This window comes from Vicia villosa, unplaced genomic scaffold, assembly GCF_029867415.1.
Source record: "Vicia villosa cultivar HV-30 ecotype Madison, WI unplaced genomic scaffold, Vvil1.0 ctg.000227F_1_1, whole genome shotgun sequence".
In the NCBI taxonomy this organism is placed as follows: Eukaryota; Viridiplantae; Streptophyta; class Magnoliopsida; order Fabales; family Fabaceae; genus Vicia; species Vicia villosa.
The window spans coordinates 511,170-530,728 of NW_026705085.1; the positions used below are offsets into that span (position 1 = coordinate 511,170).

Genomic DNA, 19,559 nt, shown 5'->3' on the forward strand with positions numbered 1-19,559 from the left:
TGGATTGACCACAAATATGTAAAGCAGTGTCTTTTTAGACAGTGAGAATATATCCTTACCATCCAACTTAGCGAAAACAGCAATAGATAGTGCACTACCTTAGCCTTGTAGGCCTGTCTTTTTTCTTTCTTGATTAAGATACTAAAGTTGTGACTGTCTTTCCTTATACTTTAGTTCATCCATTAGAGTTTTTCCCTCAAATCAAATCGTATAATAAATAGTAGACTGTTAATGCCAAGATGCTAAAATAGCGGTTTGCAAACCGCTACAGAACCGCGATTGTGCCGCTTTCGCGCAACCATGACACCACAGATAGAGGCAGCTATTCCCGCTATCGCGGATAGCACTTAGCAACCAACAGTGTCGCGATGAGGTCCGATTCCTCTATGCTATGCCGCTACAGCGCTCTATCGTCATCTTAGAAAAAAGTAAAATAGTTTGCATTTTCAACCAACTATAAAATCGCGGCACTGTGCGGTAACAACAGGTAGCAGTAGAAACTAGAAACTATAACCTGGGTAAACATAAACCGGATGAACTCAAGAATGCACGTTAACTAGTTAAGTAAACAAAGCATTCAAGAAAAAAACATAAAAGGAATTATGCTAAACTTGCACAAATGAAAAGAGTTTGACTTAATTTGATCTTTAGTTATAGGAATAGCAGCATATAGCTTACACAAAAGCGCTTATATGAACCAGATGCACCTTTCTAGGCAAATGTTAGTTAGTTTGCTAGCTATTAAAATTTATATGCTAAAAAAATGGAACAACATTTCTAGAAAGTCTTAAATAACACCTGAACCTATAATGAAAGGCCCAACCATCAACCAATTTGATCAGTATCTCCATCTGAACTATTGTGCTACAATAAACTCATTATCAAAGGCATATATATATATATATATATATATATATATATATATATATATATATATATATATATATATATAAAACAAATTAGGTTTATGTTTTATAACCTACAAATATATTACACAAAACATAAGTAAATGACTAATCAAAAGGCTTAGTATAATACTACATTATAGTTGGTTTGCTAGCTATTAAACTTATTATTGTGTGTTGTGTTTTATTTTGCAGTTTATATCAAAATGGATGGTGAATCTGAGCCAAGTCACCCAACAAATTTATTTGCTACTCCTTCACCAGTTGTCCAGAACACTACTACTATGTTACCACCCGAAACTAGAAATTGTAAAAATCGATCTGATGATTGGAATCACTTCAATCTAGATCCTAACTCGGAAAAAATAGCTATATGCAACTATTATGATAAAAAGCTCAAGTATAATGGAACGAGTTCGATGGAAGCACATTCTAAGGCTTGCAAGAGTAACCCAAATAATGATTTTAACAAGAGACAAAGAACACTCACACCCTCAATGAATGATGATGGCCATCCTACTTCTTCCCCTTCAGCTCCTAGGTTTGATCAAGAGAGATTGTGTAACACCCTTCTAAACCCCGCGGAAAATTAACAATAATCAGAGTAAAACATGAAAAAGGGTATTACAACTCCAATAAAATAAACAATTATTCATGTCATTCCATAAAAGGAACGATAAACCAAAATTATCCAGATAACATGTTAACACAACAGAATATTCTTAACGTCTGAATAATTAAACATCCAGAGTCAGAGACTCATAATTCAACCATAAAACAAATAGCCAAAAACAAGAGTTTATCAGGTAACTCTAAATAACGTCCCTAGTGTTACACGACCAGAGCATGACACAGACCAAACTAACTCAAACGGATTTACTCTGCGAGCTAATCCTCACCAAGCACAAAAGCTAGTCCTCAATCTGAAAAATAACAACAGTAAGGGTGAGTCTCATTCACATTTAACCAATGTTATAGGCTATAAATAATAAAATATCAATCACATATTATTCACCCAATTACAATATTGATCAAATCCACCACAACATAATTAATCACAACAATTACACAATCATCACATATTATAACATTGGACAATCTTCCATTCATGTTATAATAATACAAGTAGCCTAATGCAATGCAACTATATGCATGTGGTACCAAACATGGGATAACCCATCTCACCGGTCCACCACCATAAGGATTCGGCTACTTCCCTCACTAATTCCGCACAATGGGAATTAGCTACCGCTGTCCCACCACCATAAGGGATACAACTCACGACATATGATTATGAAATGCATGCATCACATAAAACATGCTAATCATCAACACCAATCAACTAAGTATCATAATCCTTAACCAACGCAACAATTAATAGCCACACACATAGTTATGCCATTTCTCAACCATAACAAACATATATTTTACATCAACAATATATGTATATCAATCACCAGTTACAACCACTGCATCATAACAGATAAAACATTTACCAATGTACCTGTACGCATAAACCATCACAACCAAATAAAATCGAGTGTTTTAAAATAAATCGAGTCACGACTAAAAACACCATTTTATCGTATAAATCATTTAATTAGCTTCGCCGTGCTCGAAACGGCACTAAAAACGGTCATACGGTTTGAAAGTTACACATCTTTAAAATTTTTCCAAGAAAACAACTATCACTACAGCACGCGGCGCCACACACAGTCCGCAGTGCGTAACGAATAGAAAGTACGCCTTCGCAGAGCAAACAAGGTTCGCGGCACATACTGAGTACATAAATTTTCCCTGTGCCTTCTGCCAAGCAGTTCGCGGCGCGAACCCCTGGACGCGGCGCGAACTCGCGATTTCCAGGAATCCGAATCGCCAGCCTACGATTTTGTCCTTATTTCACCGAATCATTACCAAACCGATTCCATTTTTACCAGATTTCACGTACAGTAAAACAACGCATATTATAACACACATCTAGCACACAATAAGCATCTATTAACATCATATCAGTATCTAACATCCAGAATTCACCAAATCGTGTAACTTTCATCAAATTATCCCAACCCCAACCTAACATCCTAAAACCTAAACATAACCCAATTGATACAAACAACATGCTCAATCTATCCTACTATATATAATCCCATAATAGAAGTTAAACGGAAGAGTCTCCCCTTACCTGAAGGTTGATTCTTCGTTCTTCCTCGCGTCGCACTTCCTTGCTTCTCTGCTCTTTCACGTTCAGACTTCACTTCTCCTTTGGTTCTATTTTCACAAATCCTTCTCTTTTTCTATTTTATGAAAATAAGTTTATTATTAGCAATGGGCTTCACAATTGACACCCCCTTCTACTAAAAGCGACACTGTCCCATTAGCCTCATTATTCCATTTTTCTCAATTAACTCAACTAATTCTAATATATAATCCAAAAATCAATTAAATTAAATAAAGAATTTTATGGGGTGTTACAGATTGCGGTATTTGCTCGTGAAATTGTTTATAGCTTGGGAGTTACCTTTATCAAAAGTGGAGCATCCATATTTCCATGAATTTGTAAGTGGCTTGAACTCAAAATTCAATCTTATATCACGTACTACACTTGCACGTGATACTTTGTTTCTATGGGATGTAGAAAAGGAAAAATTGAAAAACTTTCTAGCCCTTCATTGTCAAAGAGTTTGTCTCACTTCCGATACATGGACGTCTATTCAAAATCTCACATATATGTGTATCACTGCTCACTTCATTGACAATAAATGGACCTTGCAAAATAGGGTTCTAAGTTTTGTCCAAGTCACAGGCCACTCGACATATATTATAGAAAACACTATTGATGCGTGTTTGACTAATTGGGGACTTAATCAAATCTTAACTGTCACACTTGATAATGCAGCCTCAAATGATCTTGTAATTAAACATTTGACAAATAAGCTATTATCATGTAATCGTTTAGTATTGAATGGAGAGTACATACATATGATATGTTATGCTCATATACTAAACCTCATTGTTATGGAAGGGTTCAAAGATATTGACAAGTCAATTTTGAGGATCCGAGGTTCAGTCAAATAGCCAAGTCTTCTGCTCAAAGGTTTGCAAAATTCAAAGAATGTGTAAAACGCTCAAACACCGAGTACAAAGGTCTTGCGTGCCTTGATGTAGAAAAAAGGTGGAATTCAACTTATCTAATGTTAGACTCGGCTTTGAAACATCAAAAAGCTTTTGATGTACTTGAAATTCATGATCCCATGTACACTCAAGAGCTAGTTCAAAAGGGAAATGGTGTACCCACAAGCTTAGACTGGATTGAAGCACAATCGTTTCTTCCATTTTTGAAAATCTTTTATGATTGTACACTTCGGATATCAGGTTCCTCCTATGTGGCTTCTAATATGGATATGTTAAAGGTATTTGCTATAGGGGCAAAGATAAATAACATGTGTATTTGTGAAGATTCATTCATAAAGGGCATGGCTTTCAAGATGAAAAAAAGACAAGTATTGGGGAAAGCCTGAGAAGATAAATATGTTGTTGGTGATTTCTTCTGTCTTAGATCCTAGGTACAAATTAAAATTTATCACTTGGTTGATCAATCAAAATTTTGATTCATTAGAGGCAAAAAGTTAAGAGATTGGTTGGATACCCGCTTAAATGAACTATTCATGGAGTATAGTCATGTGAGGCATGGGTCCCAAAGTCACATTTGAATCGATTTGAATTAGGTGGTAAGGAAGACCTTTATAGTTACAATCGTTTTTTTATAGTGCACTGATTCTTCTTCTGCAGATCATAATGATTTGGAAAAGTATCTGGAAGAGTCTATAGAGAGTCAGTTTACCATTGACTTTGATATTTTAAAATGGTGGAGGGAAAATTCTAATCGCTTTCCAATCCTTGCAAAGATGGCAAAAGACTTGTTTGCCATACCTATCTCCACTGCAGCATCTGAGTCTACGTTTAGTCTTGGAGGACGAGTGATGGATGAATATCGCAGTTGCCTCACACCTCAAACAATGGAAGCCCTTGTTTGTAGTTACAGTTGCCTTAAAGCAGCACGTAAATCCTCAATCATTGATTCACTTTTAGTTGAGAATTACAAGGATTTTGAGAAATTAGAGGAAGTTAAAATAATCATACATGTTTTAAAATAAATAACCATTTATTAGATTATAACTTGATCAATTATAAGTTACAATTCTTGTTTCTTTTTTTTCTTTCAGAAATTGATTCTACAAAAGGAGGTAGTACTTTTCTGGATCCCGTTGTTTTCAATGAAGATTGATAACAGTACGAAATTCAATATGATTTAATGCTGAATGTTGTGGCAATTTGTTAGATATGGTTTTTGAGATAGTGGCATTTACTTGGTTCATTCCTTTGTTTGAGAAATCAAAATGAGGAATTTAATTAGCAACAAAGTATTTATGCTTTTGCATTATGTTTCTAGTGAATCAAGCAACTCAAGCATGTTAGTGTCTTAAAATATACTCACAATTTAGTTTTTATAACAACACTATTGATTTGGTAAAGTTGTACTTTAGTTTAGTTGTTAGGAATGTAATAATGTGCTTGGAGCAACCATAGATTATGATGTTGTTTTCTTTTGTTTTGAATTAGATTATGATGGACTGTGTTTTCTCTCTGACTTGGGAAATTTTTGGTAGAGAAAGGCTTGTGGCTGACGAGAGGCTGCAAAGATGCATCCACCTTCTCAAATTCATTTGTGTCAGGATACTTGGAATCATTACAAACTTCTCTTTTAGAATGCATCAACTTGGATGACTGCTTCTTTCAAAATTCCAAACATGGTTGAAGAGCTATTATTTTTATTGTTAGAGGAAAAATTCATTAACGTGATTCTGTAGATGATTGATTTAATTAGCTATGCATTGTTCATATTCATTTGCTATTAAGTTATCACCAGAGAGAGAAAGGTCATTGTTAATAGATTGCAGAAGTGCCTCAAATTTTGATATAGTGACCACTTTCACATTTCATAATATGTGTTGTAGAGAAAAGAAATTTTGATCTCTACATTGAGATTTCTTTTGTTAACATAATTGAAGTACAACAAGAGATTCTTAGCCAAAATATCGCCAAAGTATGTCATAATTGAAGATATCATGATTAATAGAACCGATTTTAAAATATGATTTTTTTTGTCGTAAAAATTAGGCCTTAAAAATCAATTTTAAAAAATAAGCGATTTATATCAAGTTTTTTAAAAAATCCAGATTTTAAAACAAAAAAAAAGATTTTTATCCAAATTATAAATAACTGGTTTAAAACTAGTTTTTTTTTAAAAAGAATTGGTTTAAAACTAGTTTTTTAAAATAACCGGTTTAAAACTGGATTTTTTTAAAAAACCGGTTGCGTAACCATAACCAAATTAATAACCGATTTCATAACCAGTTTTGATTGAATTGTGGTTATGGTTATAAATCCAAACCATTTAAATGGTTTAAAAATGGATATGGTTTGGTTTCTAAAAATAACCAACCATGCACACCCTTAGCACTCGTCAAAACTCTGTGATACCTTGTCCACCAAATAGTAAACCATGAAGCCTCCACACTTCAAACCGCAGAAAAACCATGAAGCCATGAAGGTGGGAGTCCACTTGCCCCTGGGATCACCTTGTGGTAGGATGATTCGTTTTATTACCAAATCACCAGTCTGGTATGCTTGTTGCTTGACTCTTTTGTTGAATGCCTTGATCATACGATTCTGATACAACTGCCCATGACAAATAGCCGCAAGCCTCTTCTCTTCAATTAGGTTTATCTGTTCTAGTCGAGTATGGATCCATTCATCTTCATCTAACTCTGCATCCTTCATGATTCTCAGAGACAGAATCTGAACTTCAATCGGTAATACTGCTTCCATGCCGTAGACTAGTGACAATGGTGTTTCCCCGGTTGAGGTACGTGCTGAGGTGCGGTAACCATGAAGGGAAAATGGTAACATCTCATGCCAATCTTTGTAAGTCACTGTCATCTTTTGTACAATCTTCTTTATGTTCTTGTTGGCGGCCTCTACCGCGCCATTCATCTTTGGTCTATAAGGAGAAGAATTGTGGTGCTTGATTTTGAACTGCGTGCAGAGTTCGGTAATCATCTTGTTGTTCAGGTTGGTACCATTGTCTGTGATAATCCTTTCGGGGATGCCATACCGACAAATAAGGTTATGCTTAATGAATCGGGCCACCACATTCTTAGTAACGGAAGCAAAAGAAGCAGCTTCTACTCATTTGGTGAAGTAATCAATAGCCACAAGGATGAAGCGGTGTCCATTGGAAGCGGTAGGTTTGATTTCCCCGATCATATCAATGCCCCACATTGCGAAAGGCCAAGGGGCAGTCAGAACATTCAGTGGAACTGGAGGTACGTGTACTTTGTCAGCATATATCTGGCACTTGTGACAAGTTCTGGAATGCTGATGGCAGTCAGTTTCCATAGTGGACCAATAGTAACCTACTTTCAGGATCTTTTTAGCCATAGTGTGTCCACTAGAGTGAGTTCCAAAGATACCGTCATGCATGTCTTCCATAATTTCTTCTGCTTCCTTCTTGTTCACACAACGAAGCAGAGTTGAATCATGATTGCGTTTGTAAAGGGTACCATTGCTCAGGAGGAATTTGGAAGCAAATCTTCTTAAGAACTTCTTGTCATTGATAGATGCCCCTTCAGGGTATTCCTGAGCTTCGAGGTATCTTTTTACTTCATGAAACCATGGTTTTTCTTCGACCTCGTCAGTAGCTATCTCGTAACAGTATGCCGGTTCATCATGCCTTTCAATGATAACTATAGGAGACTCGTTTTCCCATCTGACCTTGAACATGAATGACATAGTAGCTAATGCGTCTGCCAATTGATTCTCCTCTCGGGGAATGTATTCAAAAGTAATCTCTTCGAAGTAAGGAATCAAAGATAGCACTAAATCCTTGTAAGGCATGAGATTAGGATGCTTCGTGTCCCATTCTCCTTTGATCTGGCTAATTACTAGGGCTGAATGCCCATATACTTCCAAGAACTTGATTCTTAAGTCAATAGCAGCTCTGAGACCTAAGATACATGCTTCATACTCATCCATATTGTTGGTACAGTCGAAGCACAGTCTTGCTGTAAATGGAGTGTGTCCACCTGCTGGAGAGATAATTACAGCGCCGATACCATTACCAAGTGCATTCGAAGCTTCGTCAAAAACCATGGTCCATCGGGATCCTGGTTCAGGTCCTTCATCCGGACCAGGTTGTTCACAATCGGTAACAAGCATAACATCCTCATCTGGAAATTCAAAACTCATAGATTGATAGTCGTCTACAGCGTGCTGGGCCAAGTGGTCTGCCAACACACTTCCCTTGATTGCTTTCTGTGTCGTATACTGGATGTCATACTCTGTTAATACCATCTGCCATCTTGCTATTCGTCCGGAGAGAGCGGGTTTCTCAAACACATACTTGATAGGATCCATTCTAGAGATCAATAAAGTGGTATGGTTCAACATATACTGTCTCAGTCGGCGAGCAGCCCATGCCAAAGCACAACAAGTTTTCTCAAGCAGTGAGTATCTTGTTTCATAGTTGGTAAACTTTTTGCTAAGGTAGTATATTGCATGCTCTTTTCGACCAGACTCGTCATGTTGCCCCAGTACACACCCCATTGAATTATCCAACACTGTTAAGTACATAATTAGAGCTCTTCCTTCAACTGGTGGTATCATAATCGGAGGTTCTTGAAGGTACTTCTTGGTCTTGTCAAAAGCTTCTTGACATTGGTCATTCCATTTAAGTGCTTGATCTTTCCTCACTAACCTGAAGATTGGCTCACAAGTAGCGGTCAGATGAGAGATAAACCTGGAAATGTAATTTAGACGTCCCAAGAACCCTCTAACTTCTTTCTCATTTCATGGAGAAGGCATTTCTTGTATGGCTTTTACTTTTACAGGATCGACTTCAATACCTTTTCTGCTAACAACAAATTCTAGTAGCTTGCCGGACCTCACCCCAAAAGTACACTTGTTTGGGTTCAGTCTCAACTTGTATTTCTTCAACCTATCAAACAACTTCTGTAGGTGGACCAAATGTTCTTCTACAGTGTTGGATTTTGCAATCATATCATCAACATAGACCTCTATTTCTTTGTGAATCATATCATGGAACAGAGCTACCATTGCACGTTGATACGTTGCCCCTGTATTCTTCAACCCAAACGGCATGACTTTGTAACAAAAGGTGCCCCAAGTAGTAATGAAAGTTGTCTTTTCCATATCTTCGGGTGCCATCTTGATCTGGTTATAACCTGAGAAACCATCCATGAAAGAAAACACTTTGCATTGCGCAGTACTATCAACTAGGATATCAATATGTGGTAGAGGAAAATCATCTTTGGGACTCGCTCGATTCGAATCTCTGTAGTCTACGCACATTCTGACCTTTCCGACTTTCTTAGGTACCGGGACGATATTAGCAATACATGGTGGGTAGCTTACAACCTTCAGGAAACCGGCATTGAACTGTTTCTCAACCTCTTCCTTGATTTTCTGAGCCATGTCAGGCCTGCTTCTTCGTAACTTCTGTTTAACCGGTGGGCTGTTTTCTTTGATAGGCAGACGGTGAACCACAATATCAGTATCGAGCTCAGGCATATCTTCGTAAGACCAAGCAAATATCTCAACATTGTCTCGTAGCATCTGGATCAATCTCTGTTTGAAACCCTCTTCTAGCTCGGCCCCTATCTTGATTTATTTCTTTTCTTCGTCGGTACCTATATTCACAACCTCAATTGGCTCTTCATGCGGCTGTATAGTCTTTTCTTCTTGCTCTAGCAATCTAGCATGCTCTCTGGGTACTTCGCAATCTTCCTCACCTTCATCCTCAGCTTGGTAGATCGGATTTTCAAAGTCATATTTAGCAATAGCAGAGTCGTTATCAATGGGATCCAGAGTGGATATGGATCTGCAGTGCATTATGTGGGTGTGTGTAAGAACACATAGCTATAGAAGAGTAAAGAAAAATAAAAGCGAACACATAATTTGAATACGAAACGTCCAATGCTTTTATTGAATGAAAATATGCTTATGAAATGACAAGCCCTAACAACGGACCGTTGTGCCCCGGGCAAGACACACGACTTTAAAGTTTATTGTTTATTGAAGTACAGAAAGTAAAACTGGAAAACATAAATAAAAAACAAAACTAGAAATGGCAATTACTCCTGACTATAGGAGATAGAGACAATGTCTTCAGTCTTCCAGTTTGTCAGGTGTGGGAAAGATCCACTTGTCCAGGTTGTAATCATCTTCATCTTCCCCTATGGCATTGACTCCTTTGCTGATGAAACGATACTTCAAACCTTCTGGACGAGAGTGTTGTTCTCCATTCTGATCTTTAGCAGTGCAACCTAAACCCCATTTGTTGGATTTGTAAGGAATATCAGGGAGTTTCCCCCAGATAGTACAACCACCTTCTTCAACCACAACCCTAGCATCTTTCAGAGAAGCCATTGTAGGAGGAATTCTAGTAGCTTTAGGAACAGTGTGGGCAGGCTTAGTCTTAGGAACCACTTGAGGGACCAACTCGAACGCCTGACGGGGAGATTCAAAAGCTTCTCCAGTAAACTCACCATACCTGGTCTCATCTATGAAACTCACCATGTATTCCTCCTCACCATACACAGTGACGATCTTGCCTTTCGCCGGGTATTTCAGTTTTTGGTGCAGAGTTGAGGTCACAATATTTGCCCCATGTATCCAAGGGCGTCCAAGCAGATAGGAATAAGCAGGATGGATGTCCATCACATAGAACACAGTGTTGAAAGTCTGGGAACCTACTCTGATTGGGAGCTCCACTTCACCATATACCGTATTCATTGAACCATCGAAAGCTTTCACTATCACATCATTGGATTTCAGCACGATTCTTTCTGGGTTGAGTTTGTCCAATGCCATTTTGGGTAGAACATTCAGAGACGAACCATTGTCAACTAGTACATGGGCCATAGTGGTGCCCCCACATTCAATGGAGATGTGCAGAGCCTTGTTATGATTCTTTCCACTGGGACTTAGATCAGCATCAGAAAACCCAAGGTAATTGTCTATCGTCATACTTGCAATACAATTCTCAAGTTGAGTGACAGAAATCTCTTGTGGCACGTGGGAAGCCTCTAGAAACTTCATCATAGCTTTAGCGTGAGTCTTGGAACAACTTAGGAGTGACAACATAGAGATCTTGGAAGGAGTATGCCCCATCTGTTCAACAATGTTATAATCACTCTTGCGGATGATCTTCAAGAACTCATTTGCTTCTTTAGGAGATGGATTTTCAGTAACAGTCTTAACTAGTGTCTGGATGGGTTCATGCATCGGTCCTTTACCTCTGGTATCAGCATTTTGATTAGGAATAGGGGTACCAGTAGGTGCAGCAGTAATTGGAGAGATCTCTGGAGAAAACACTCTTCCGCTTCTTGTTACTTTACTAGTTCCGGCAATATTACCCACAACAGGATTAGTGTCTTCGACAGCCTTATCAGCTACAAGTTCTTGCTTAACTCCCTGAATATAGACCTCGGCACCATAGTTCCAAGGGATAGCCTTATCAGAAGAATATGGAAGTGGATCAGGCTTAATGATGATCACAGGAGCCACGCGGGGTTCAGCAGAAATCTTAAATGGAGCCTTAGCTGGGATTTTCAGTGGAGCTTTGGAAATCACTGATACGTCTTCAATCTTCAACCCACGAGAGAAACCTTCGCACAAATTCTCTATAGAAGGAATATTTTCAAACATGATAGTGTGATGATCCATCCAACCTTGGATTCCTCTTTTTAGATTCTCACAACCGTTGGGTTGGGATGCACAATAATAACAACCTGGGTCGCACCCCGGAAATAAACCGGCTTGCAGCAGCTTTCTCTTGATGTCTGGGAGAGGAGTTGACAGATCTCTCCCATCATAGACATGGACCGTGTCCATGATAGCATTAATAGTCTTATCGTGTTTTAGCATAGGAGCAGTGATGACATTAAGAGTCTCTGAAGCGTCGAACTCGATTTCACCAGCTTCTATCATGTCTTGGACTTTGTTTCTTAGGGCCCAACAATTGTCTGCATGGTGCCCAGGAGCATTGGAATGATAGGAACATGTAGCTTTAGGATCATAAGTTGGATTTGCAGTATTGACAATCTTTGGAGGATCCTTCGTGGTGATCAAGTTAGCCTTCAATAGATGCTGCAGGGCTTGAGACAAAGGCATATTGATCGGGGTAAACAGTCTTCTAGGTCTATCTGTTCTACGCTGATACCCCTGTCTGGGAGATTGCTGCGGTGTTGGTGTAGAGATTAGAACGGCCCCAACAGACTGGTTCTAATCATTCTTATTATGGCCCCTCTGACTGTGAACAACATTAGATTCATTCCTTCTATGGTATGGCTTCTTTGCAATACCAGAAGTGGCGCCTACTTGAATCTTCCCACTTCGAATTCCAATCTCGACACGTTCTCCAGTCAATATAAGTTCAGTGAAACCAGATGAGGAACTACCCAGCAAGTGACTTTAGAAAGGCCCAGTTAGTGTACCCATGAACATGTCCACCAATTCCCTATCAGTCAAGGAAGGTTGAACTCTTCCAGCTAGATCTCTCCACTTTTGAGCATATTCCTTAAAACTTTCCTTAGGTCCTATAGACATGCTTTGCAATTGCATGCGAGTTGGTGCAAGGTCAGCATTATATTGATATTGCTTGTAGAAAGCAGCGGCCATGTCTTCCCATGTGCGAATGCTGGCACTCTCCAGCTGATAGTACCATTCCAGTTGAGTCCCAGCCAGACTCTCTTGGAAGAAATGAATCCACAATCTCTTGTCTTCAGTATGAGGTTGGATCTTCCTCACATACGATCTCAGATGCATCTTGGGGCATGAGACTCCATCATATTTAGCAAAGGTTGGAGTCTTGAACTTTGGAGGAATAACGACTCCGGGGATGAGCCCCAGCTCCTCGAAATCCAGCCCAGGTACCTTCTGAATTTCCATATTTCTCAACCATTCCTCTAGTAGCCTGTACTTCTCATCAGGATAGTCTTCTTCATGGAAATAGTCTTCGTCATTATCATCTTGATTAGCAGAGCCTACGTTACTTCCAGCGTTGGTCTTGACACTAGCATCATCTCCTTCTTCATCGTCTTTGGGGATTTCAGCTTCTTCAGCCTTTTTGGGAGGGCCTTTGAATCTTCTTCCCAAGTTGAGCACACCTACCGGTTTCATGGTCTTCTTCTTGTTCTTAGTTAGAAGAGTTTTCAGTTCATCTTGCCCCTTGGACAAATTCAGGATCAAAACTTGGAACTCGGCATTCTGAGCCTGGAGATTCTTGACAGATTGTTCGAGATCCATTTCCTTACTGAAATAAACAGCGGAAAGATGAGAGACCTGTTTATAGAAACCTGTGATGTAATGTTTATGAATGATATGCGGATGCAAATGCAATGTTTTCAAGGAACTAAAAGGATTTTAACACATATTGAAACAAAAGAAAAAAACGTCATTATGAATTCATAAGGTCATAATCCATTGGTTACATCAAAGTGAAGATGCGGAAAAAAAAAGAAATAAATAATAAAAACATAAAAGTCTAAATTCCGGGACTTTTGTCTTCCTGACGACGCTTCCTTTTCAGAGTCCTGACTTCTTCCTTGTGTGCCTTGATCATTTCTTCTCTTTCTTGGACAAGCCTGGAGATCTCCTCTTCCCATGAGTTGATCTGATCTGGAGAAACAAAATCTTCAATCTTCCATTTGCGAGAAAAATAGTCAAGTAAAGTCTCCCGCTCTTTAGCATTTGCTATCAATACTTCTTTTTCAGCTTCAGCTTCTCGCAAACGTCTCTCAAAGTCATCCCTTTCTCTCTTCAATTGGTTGACAGTTGCTACAAGGTCTTCGTTTGGAGAAGGGACATATGGCTCAAACGCAACCGGAACAGCAGGAGGAGATATTCTTGGTACTATAGGCGTATCAGATGGGTATGGCATCCCAAATTTAACAACTCGGTCATAGATCCATTGGAAGTATGGGTCCAATGGAATGTAGTTTCTCCTCCCTATGTCTTTTGCACCAACTTTCTTTACTTTCGACCAGGCTTTAATGAAGAGATCTCTTTTCTTAGCTTCATCAGAATCATAGCTGAAATATTCTGCACTAATATATAAGGAACATGGCTTGTCTTTTAAAGCGAAACCAAACTGATGTCGAGCTAAAATGGGATTATATGTTATTCCTCCGCGAACACCAAGAAGAGGTATGTTGGGGAATTCTCCACAACAATCAAACAACAAAGTTCTCTCAAACTCCTTTTGGTACCAGATGACGTCGTCAAAAGAAAGCTTCATAATTCTCTGAGCCCAAGTTAAACCTTCTTCATTCCTTCTTACGGAGCGGGGTAAGTGCGAAATAAACCACTTATGCAATAGAGGAGCACATCCAAGAACACAACCTTTCCTTTTTGACGCTCGAAAATGAATGGAATGTAATAAGTCACCAAGTAGGGTAGGAACGGGATTCTTACTGAGGAATATCTTGATAGCAGCCATATCAATAATTTTATCATAATGGTGGAATAATACTTGCCCATAAATTAGCAAAGATAAAACACTCTCTAAAGCATCCATGCTTGAAGCTTTAGCAAAAATCTCCGCCTTTTCGTAGAGGATGTCAAGAGGTAATCCAGAGTATTCTTTCTTACTAATCCAAACCTTCTCAATCTCAGCTTTTGGTAGGTGTAGGGCAGCAACAATGTCTTCCCATTTAGGGTCTTCTTCTTTACCAGTATAAGGGATCCGATCAAGTACAGGAAGTCCCAGCAAGTATGAGAACTCCTCCAAGGATGGTACCAACTGAAAATCTCTATAAGTGAAGCAATGTAGCAGAGGATCATAGAACTGAATCATAGTATTGAGAAGAGTTTCATCCACATTAGTTGGCACCAAGCTTACAAGCATGTTGAGAGACTCACTGAACCTGAGAGAACCAGAAATGTTGTCACAGAAAACCTTCAATGGTGTAGGCACTTTCTTGAAATTAAGGAAGAATGGTTTACGAACTTTGATTTCCATTTTCAAAAAACCTACAAAACAGCATATGGTTAAGATCCTTCAATTCCTTGAAATGGGTTAGTCATGATATGCATGAATGATGCATGTATGCATGATGCACAAACACAAATAAGTCCACACAAATCACACAATTTCTTTAGGCTTGGCTTGCATGGAGTTTTGACCAGGTGAGATACCCTTCCCCAAAGGTACTTCTAAGGATAAGGATGATATCAGCAACGGGTTCTACCGAGTTACCCAGAATTGTCAGCCCTCCTAAAGCACCCTCGAACATGATACATACATACCATGCAATGATACTTTGAGAAAGAACCTATCTGAGCTGTAGTATCGGGTAGCGACTATGCTCTCAACATACATCAAGAGTAGTCGCCCCACTACGTTCCTAAAAGTCAAGATGGGTTAAAGGTAACTAAAGGTCCTTAAGCTCCGACTCACCCACGGATATCCGCACGAACCTCCCTCATACAAGAGAAGCATGCAAACACCCATAGAGGCCTAACTTAAGCGTGGACTCTCATATTAACCAATCCTCCACATACATGAAGGAGGTCTCCATGACTATGCCACTTCCTATCTTAGGTGTACTTGAATCCGAGTGTAGGATTTGTCCTTCATTTAATTCCCAAAACAACCCTGAAAAATAAAGAAAGCAAAGCAAACAATAGAAAACATTTAAGTGATCCTAAACTTTTAAGGTAACCCCTCTTTTATTCGAAAAATCCCCAGCAGAGTCGTCAGTTCTGTAATACGGTGAACTGACTTTAAAGAAAATGTCCCGGTAAGCAAGAGTCGCCACCAACTTTTATTTTATCCAATTTAAAGAAAGGCTAAAAGAACAGAAAAAGACCTTTTAAATAGATTTTGAGTTCGGGGGGTAATTTATACAAAGGGAAGGTTTAAGGCACCCTTTGTATCCATGGTTTTCCATGGGCTCTTAATTGCTTAGCTCATTTGTAAATAAGCGTAGCCTTTTTGAAGGTTTTTGATAAAAGGGTAAAATAGATTTAAACCAGAGCAAGCAATTAGGAGGTAATTACCCTTAAAATATTAAAAAAAAGGTTCTTTTAGCCTTTCAGGGCTATCCATACCATAAGAGGGTAGGAAGTCCTTTTATTGGAGGTTGAAGGGTCATCGAAGTTATCGTTCGCCATAAGACTGACCCTGCCATAAAGGGGGCAGGTAGTCTAAGGGAAGGATAAAATAATCATTTTAGGCAACCAATGAGGACACCTCAGCAATCGAAAGGGACTATCATATCATGTCGTAGGCAACTTCGAGGGACGAGATCATATAACCGGAGGCAACATCGAAGGGACTTATGATCTATAGTAATAATAATGAAATGAGAGCAACATTTGCTGAGGCATCCTCGTATCCGAGGGACTTGACTATTTTGTAATAAACAAGGCAACAAGGCAACAAATAACAAGGCAACAGGCAACAAGAGGGGTTACCCTTAAAGGTGTGTGGGTGCACAATCACGTGGTTGATTCAGATATATTATCTTATAATTAGTGATTCTAATTTTAATTCAAGGTTTTCACGCCCTATTATTACTAACCACGCAATTAAACAAATAATACAAAATCTAACTATTACAAGGCCTCGGGCGGGGGATTACATGGCCAAAAACCCATTGATAAGAAAAATAAAGGCAAGAAAGAACAATAATTAAATAATAGTAAGTTTCGGGTTACCACAAGGTTTGAGGTTTAATCGATCTGGTTAACCCTGAAAATTAGGCACGGAGAAGAGAAATGGTTAGTGCATTAAAGATCGACAACCCTGATTTACCGGGATAAATCAGGGTTAGAAACCATAAGATTAAATAATTTAAAAATCAATAATTTAACTAACACCAAAAATTAAAGAAAAGTCGAAAGTTCGATTTAATATATCAATTAAATAATTATTGGATTAAATCCTAATTATTTAATTGATTAAAAGTATTTACGAAAATAGAATTGAATTTTTTAAAATAAAACAATTATTAATAGAATTATAAAAAATCGAACTTTCGATAAAAAAAATAAAAAAAATAAACAATATAAAAAATATAACTTTGGTAAATAAATAAAAAGATGTTTAAAAATAAATATTTAATAAACAAAAAGAAAATAAATAAATAAAAAATACTATGTAATTAAAAATAAAAAATTAGAAAAAAACTTAGCTGGGATTCTGTGTGGCATGGCTGAGGGCGCATGATATGGTCTGCATGTCCAGATGCATTGGATCAGGTGTTGGGATGATCTGATGGCTGCTGATGATGAAGGAACATGGTAAGGCACACGTCTTAATCCACCGGATCCTCCAGGATTTGAACAAAATGCGCGCGCAAAGCTGGCCAATAGGGAGGCGACGAGTCATCGTCTTCTTCGTCCCTCCGCCGTCTTAGGTCTGCAACGACCTTTAGTGACAGACACCTCCATAGCTAGAGACCTGCAGTTTACGAATGCAAGCAAACAACGACAAAAATTCTTCGCGAGGCCACCCTTGAGTTCGTCTGGGCCTCACGAATTCATCTACGGCCTTAATTTTGCATGAAAGTCCCTGTACAGAGAAACCCTAAAACAAAAACCTAACATTCTATAATGGCACAATCTGATACAGGCGCGCAAACAAGCAATTAACCACCCAGGAACATTCAACACACCACAATAAACGATATTATGCATTCAAATTATGTTTAGGTTCCTACATACCGTGGCTTAATGGAGGCAAATCTGGGATTGTTGTTGTCGTGTAATGGTCCACACACCTTCAGTGAACACCAAGGAACATGTTGGAACCTTTGAATCTCCCTAAATCTCTCTCAAACTTCAAAACCGAATTGGAAATTTCTGGAGTTTTTATAAGCTTGGATGTGGTTCTTGAGGCAGAGAAATTGTCCCCTAATGGTCTGGCTTTGTTGTGTATTTATAAGTGAATGATTTAGGTCAACAATAACACATCAAATCTCCTTGAATCAATCATTGGCATATTGATTGAAAATTGATTTTTAAAGTTTCTAATTATGGCCAAATCTCAATCTTTTCCTCCCAATCTCCCCTTGCACGAAATATGCATCAAATAATGTGTATTTTGATTATTGATTATGATTAAAACTCTCTCTCTCAAATCAAATCTTTGAGTATTTCTTCAATTATATGATTTATATTGTATTTTTAATGAATTAAATTCAATAAAAAATCAAATATTAATCACAAATTCGTGGCATTCAGATTTGAGCTTCTAGATAGCTTGGGTAGCAAGATTGGACGATAAAAAGTTGGGCCTCTTTGCAAAGAAATCCATTTTGAGGCCTTTTACTTCACATTTTTTCCTTCAACATTAGCCAACTTTGACAAGGTATATCTCCTTCAATTTTTAAGGTATGGAGGAGTTCTAGGACTTTTTGGAAACCTCAAGATGTCTTCTACAATCCACTTTGGAAGATTTTTTCCATTTGGAGATTTTATATTGATGATATGGGCTTTGACAAAAACTGCTTTTGGTTGACTTTCAAAAAGGACCTATAATCTTTTGGTCCATACCTCTCAATTGAAGCATTTTTAGACTTGGCATGTAAGAGACAAAGTTGTAGGGAATTCTATTTCATTCAAAATGAGCTTTGGATGGGAAATTTCTGATGTTCCATGTGAAAGTTATGGCTGGTCAAAGTTCAGTTTACTTTAGGCCAAAAAACCATAATTTAGAAACTTTAGGTTTTGTTGATTTCTGAACTTTCCTTGATGAATCATGATCAATCTTTGATCAAATGATGAATGATACTTCAAAATAAGAATGTTGACAAAAAATTAGGAGTTTTGACTGTACTTTGACCACAGTTGACTTTTAGGTCAAACTAGTCGACTGTTGACTTTCTGAGCAATTGACTGGGCAATCCTTAGAAATCCTTAGAATTGAAGCTTGTACTTTGCCATAGAGATAGTTTGAAGCATCATAGGCCATATGAAATCCATTGGAGATTTTGATTCATTGATTTTCTTCAGAGAAATAAAAACCTTAGTTCATTGAGCCATTGTTTAGGAGGATGTGTCTTTGAGCCTTGAACTTTGGTATGAGCTTGAATAGGAGAAATGAGATGGGAAAATTTTGGAGTATGAAAGATAGTATTTGATGTACCTTTGTAAAAATTGGCAACAAAACTTTGAGATACTATAATCTTTGCAATCTAACTTTGTATATTTGTAGCACTTCGATATATATATATATATATATATATATATATATATATATATATATATATATATATATATATATATATATATATATATATATATATATATATATATATATATATATATATATATATATATATATATATATGTAGAATTTGTAAACCTTCTGGATATCTTGCAGCATTTGTGATGCTTGATATATTAAAGCCACAAAATTATTGTAGATAAATGCAATGAAAATGTTTAAGTACACATAAAGTCTCAAACTATTTCAAATGTTGTTCAAAAAGAAACATGGCATACAATGCCTTATGATATTCTTATGATATTTGGTGAAGAAATTGGAGAGAAAAGTTATTAAACTAG

General features: G+C 37.8%; 1 protein-coding gene across 1 annotated transcript; it reads right to left on the bottom strand.

Moving 5' to 3' along the window:
- Positions 1 to 13,530: 13,530 nt before the first annotated feature.
- Positions 13,531 to 15,006, bottom strand: LOC131625602 (uncharacterized). The gene is made up of 3 exons (XM_058896449.1): positions 14,912 to 15,006; positions 14,255 to 14,797; positions 13,531 to 14,092 (listed from the first exon to the last, which is right to left on the bottom strand). Exons 1-3 carry the CDS (start codon positions 15,004 to 15,006, stop codon positions 13,531 to 13,533), a joined length of 1,200 nt encoding a protein of 399 aa, XP_058752432.1.
- Positions 15,007 to 19,559: the final 4,553 nt, after the last annotated feature.

Bases quoted from the DNA above. Each gene is read 5' to 3' on its own strand.
- LOC131625602 (XM_058896449.1), bottom strand. From the start codon at position 15,006: ATGGAAATCAAAGTTCGTAAACCATTCTTCCTTAATTTCAAGAAAGTG. The intron at 14,798-14,911 runs GTTCAGTGAGTC...CTTCACTTATAG, and splicing joins AACATTTCTGGTTCTCTCAG to AGATTTTCAGTTGGTACCAT. The intron at 14,093-14,254 runs GTACCAAAAGGA...CTTATATATTAG, and splicing joins TCTTTTGACGACGTCATCTG to TGCAGAATATTTCAGCTATG.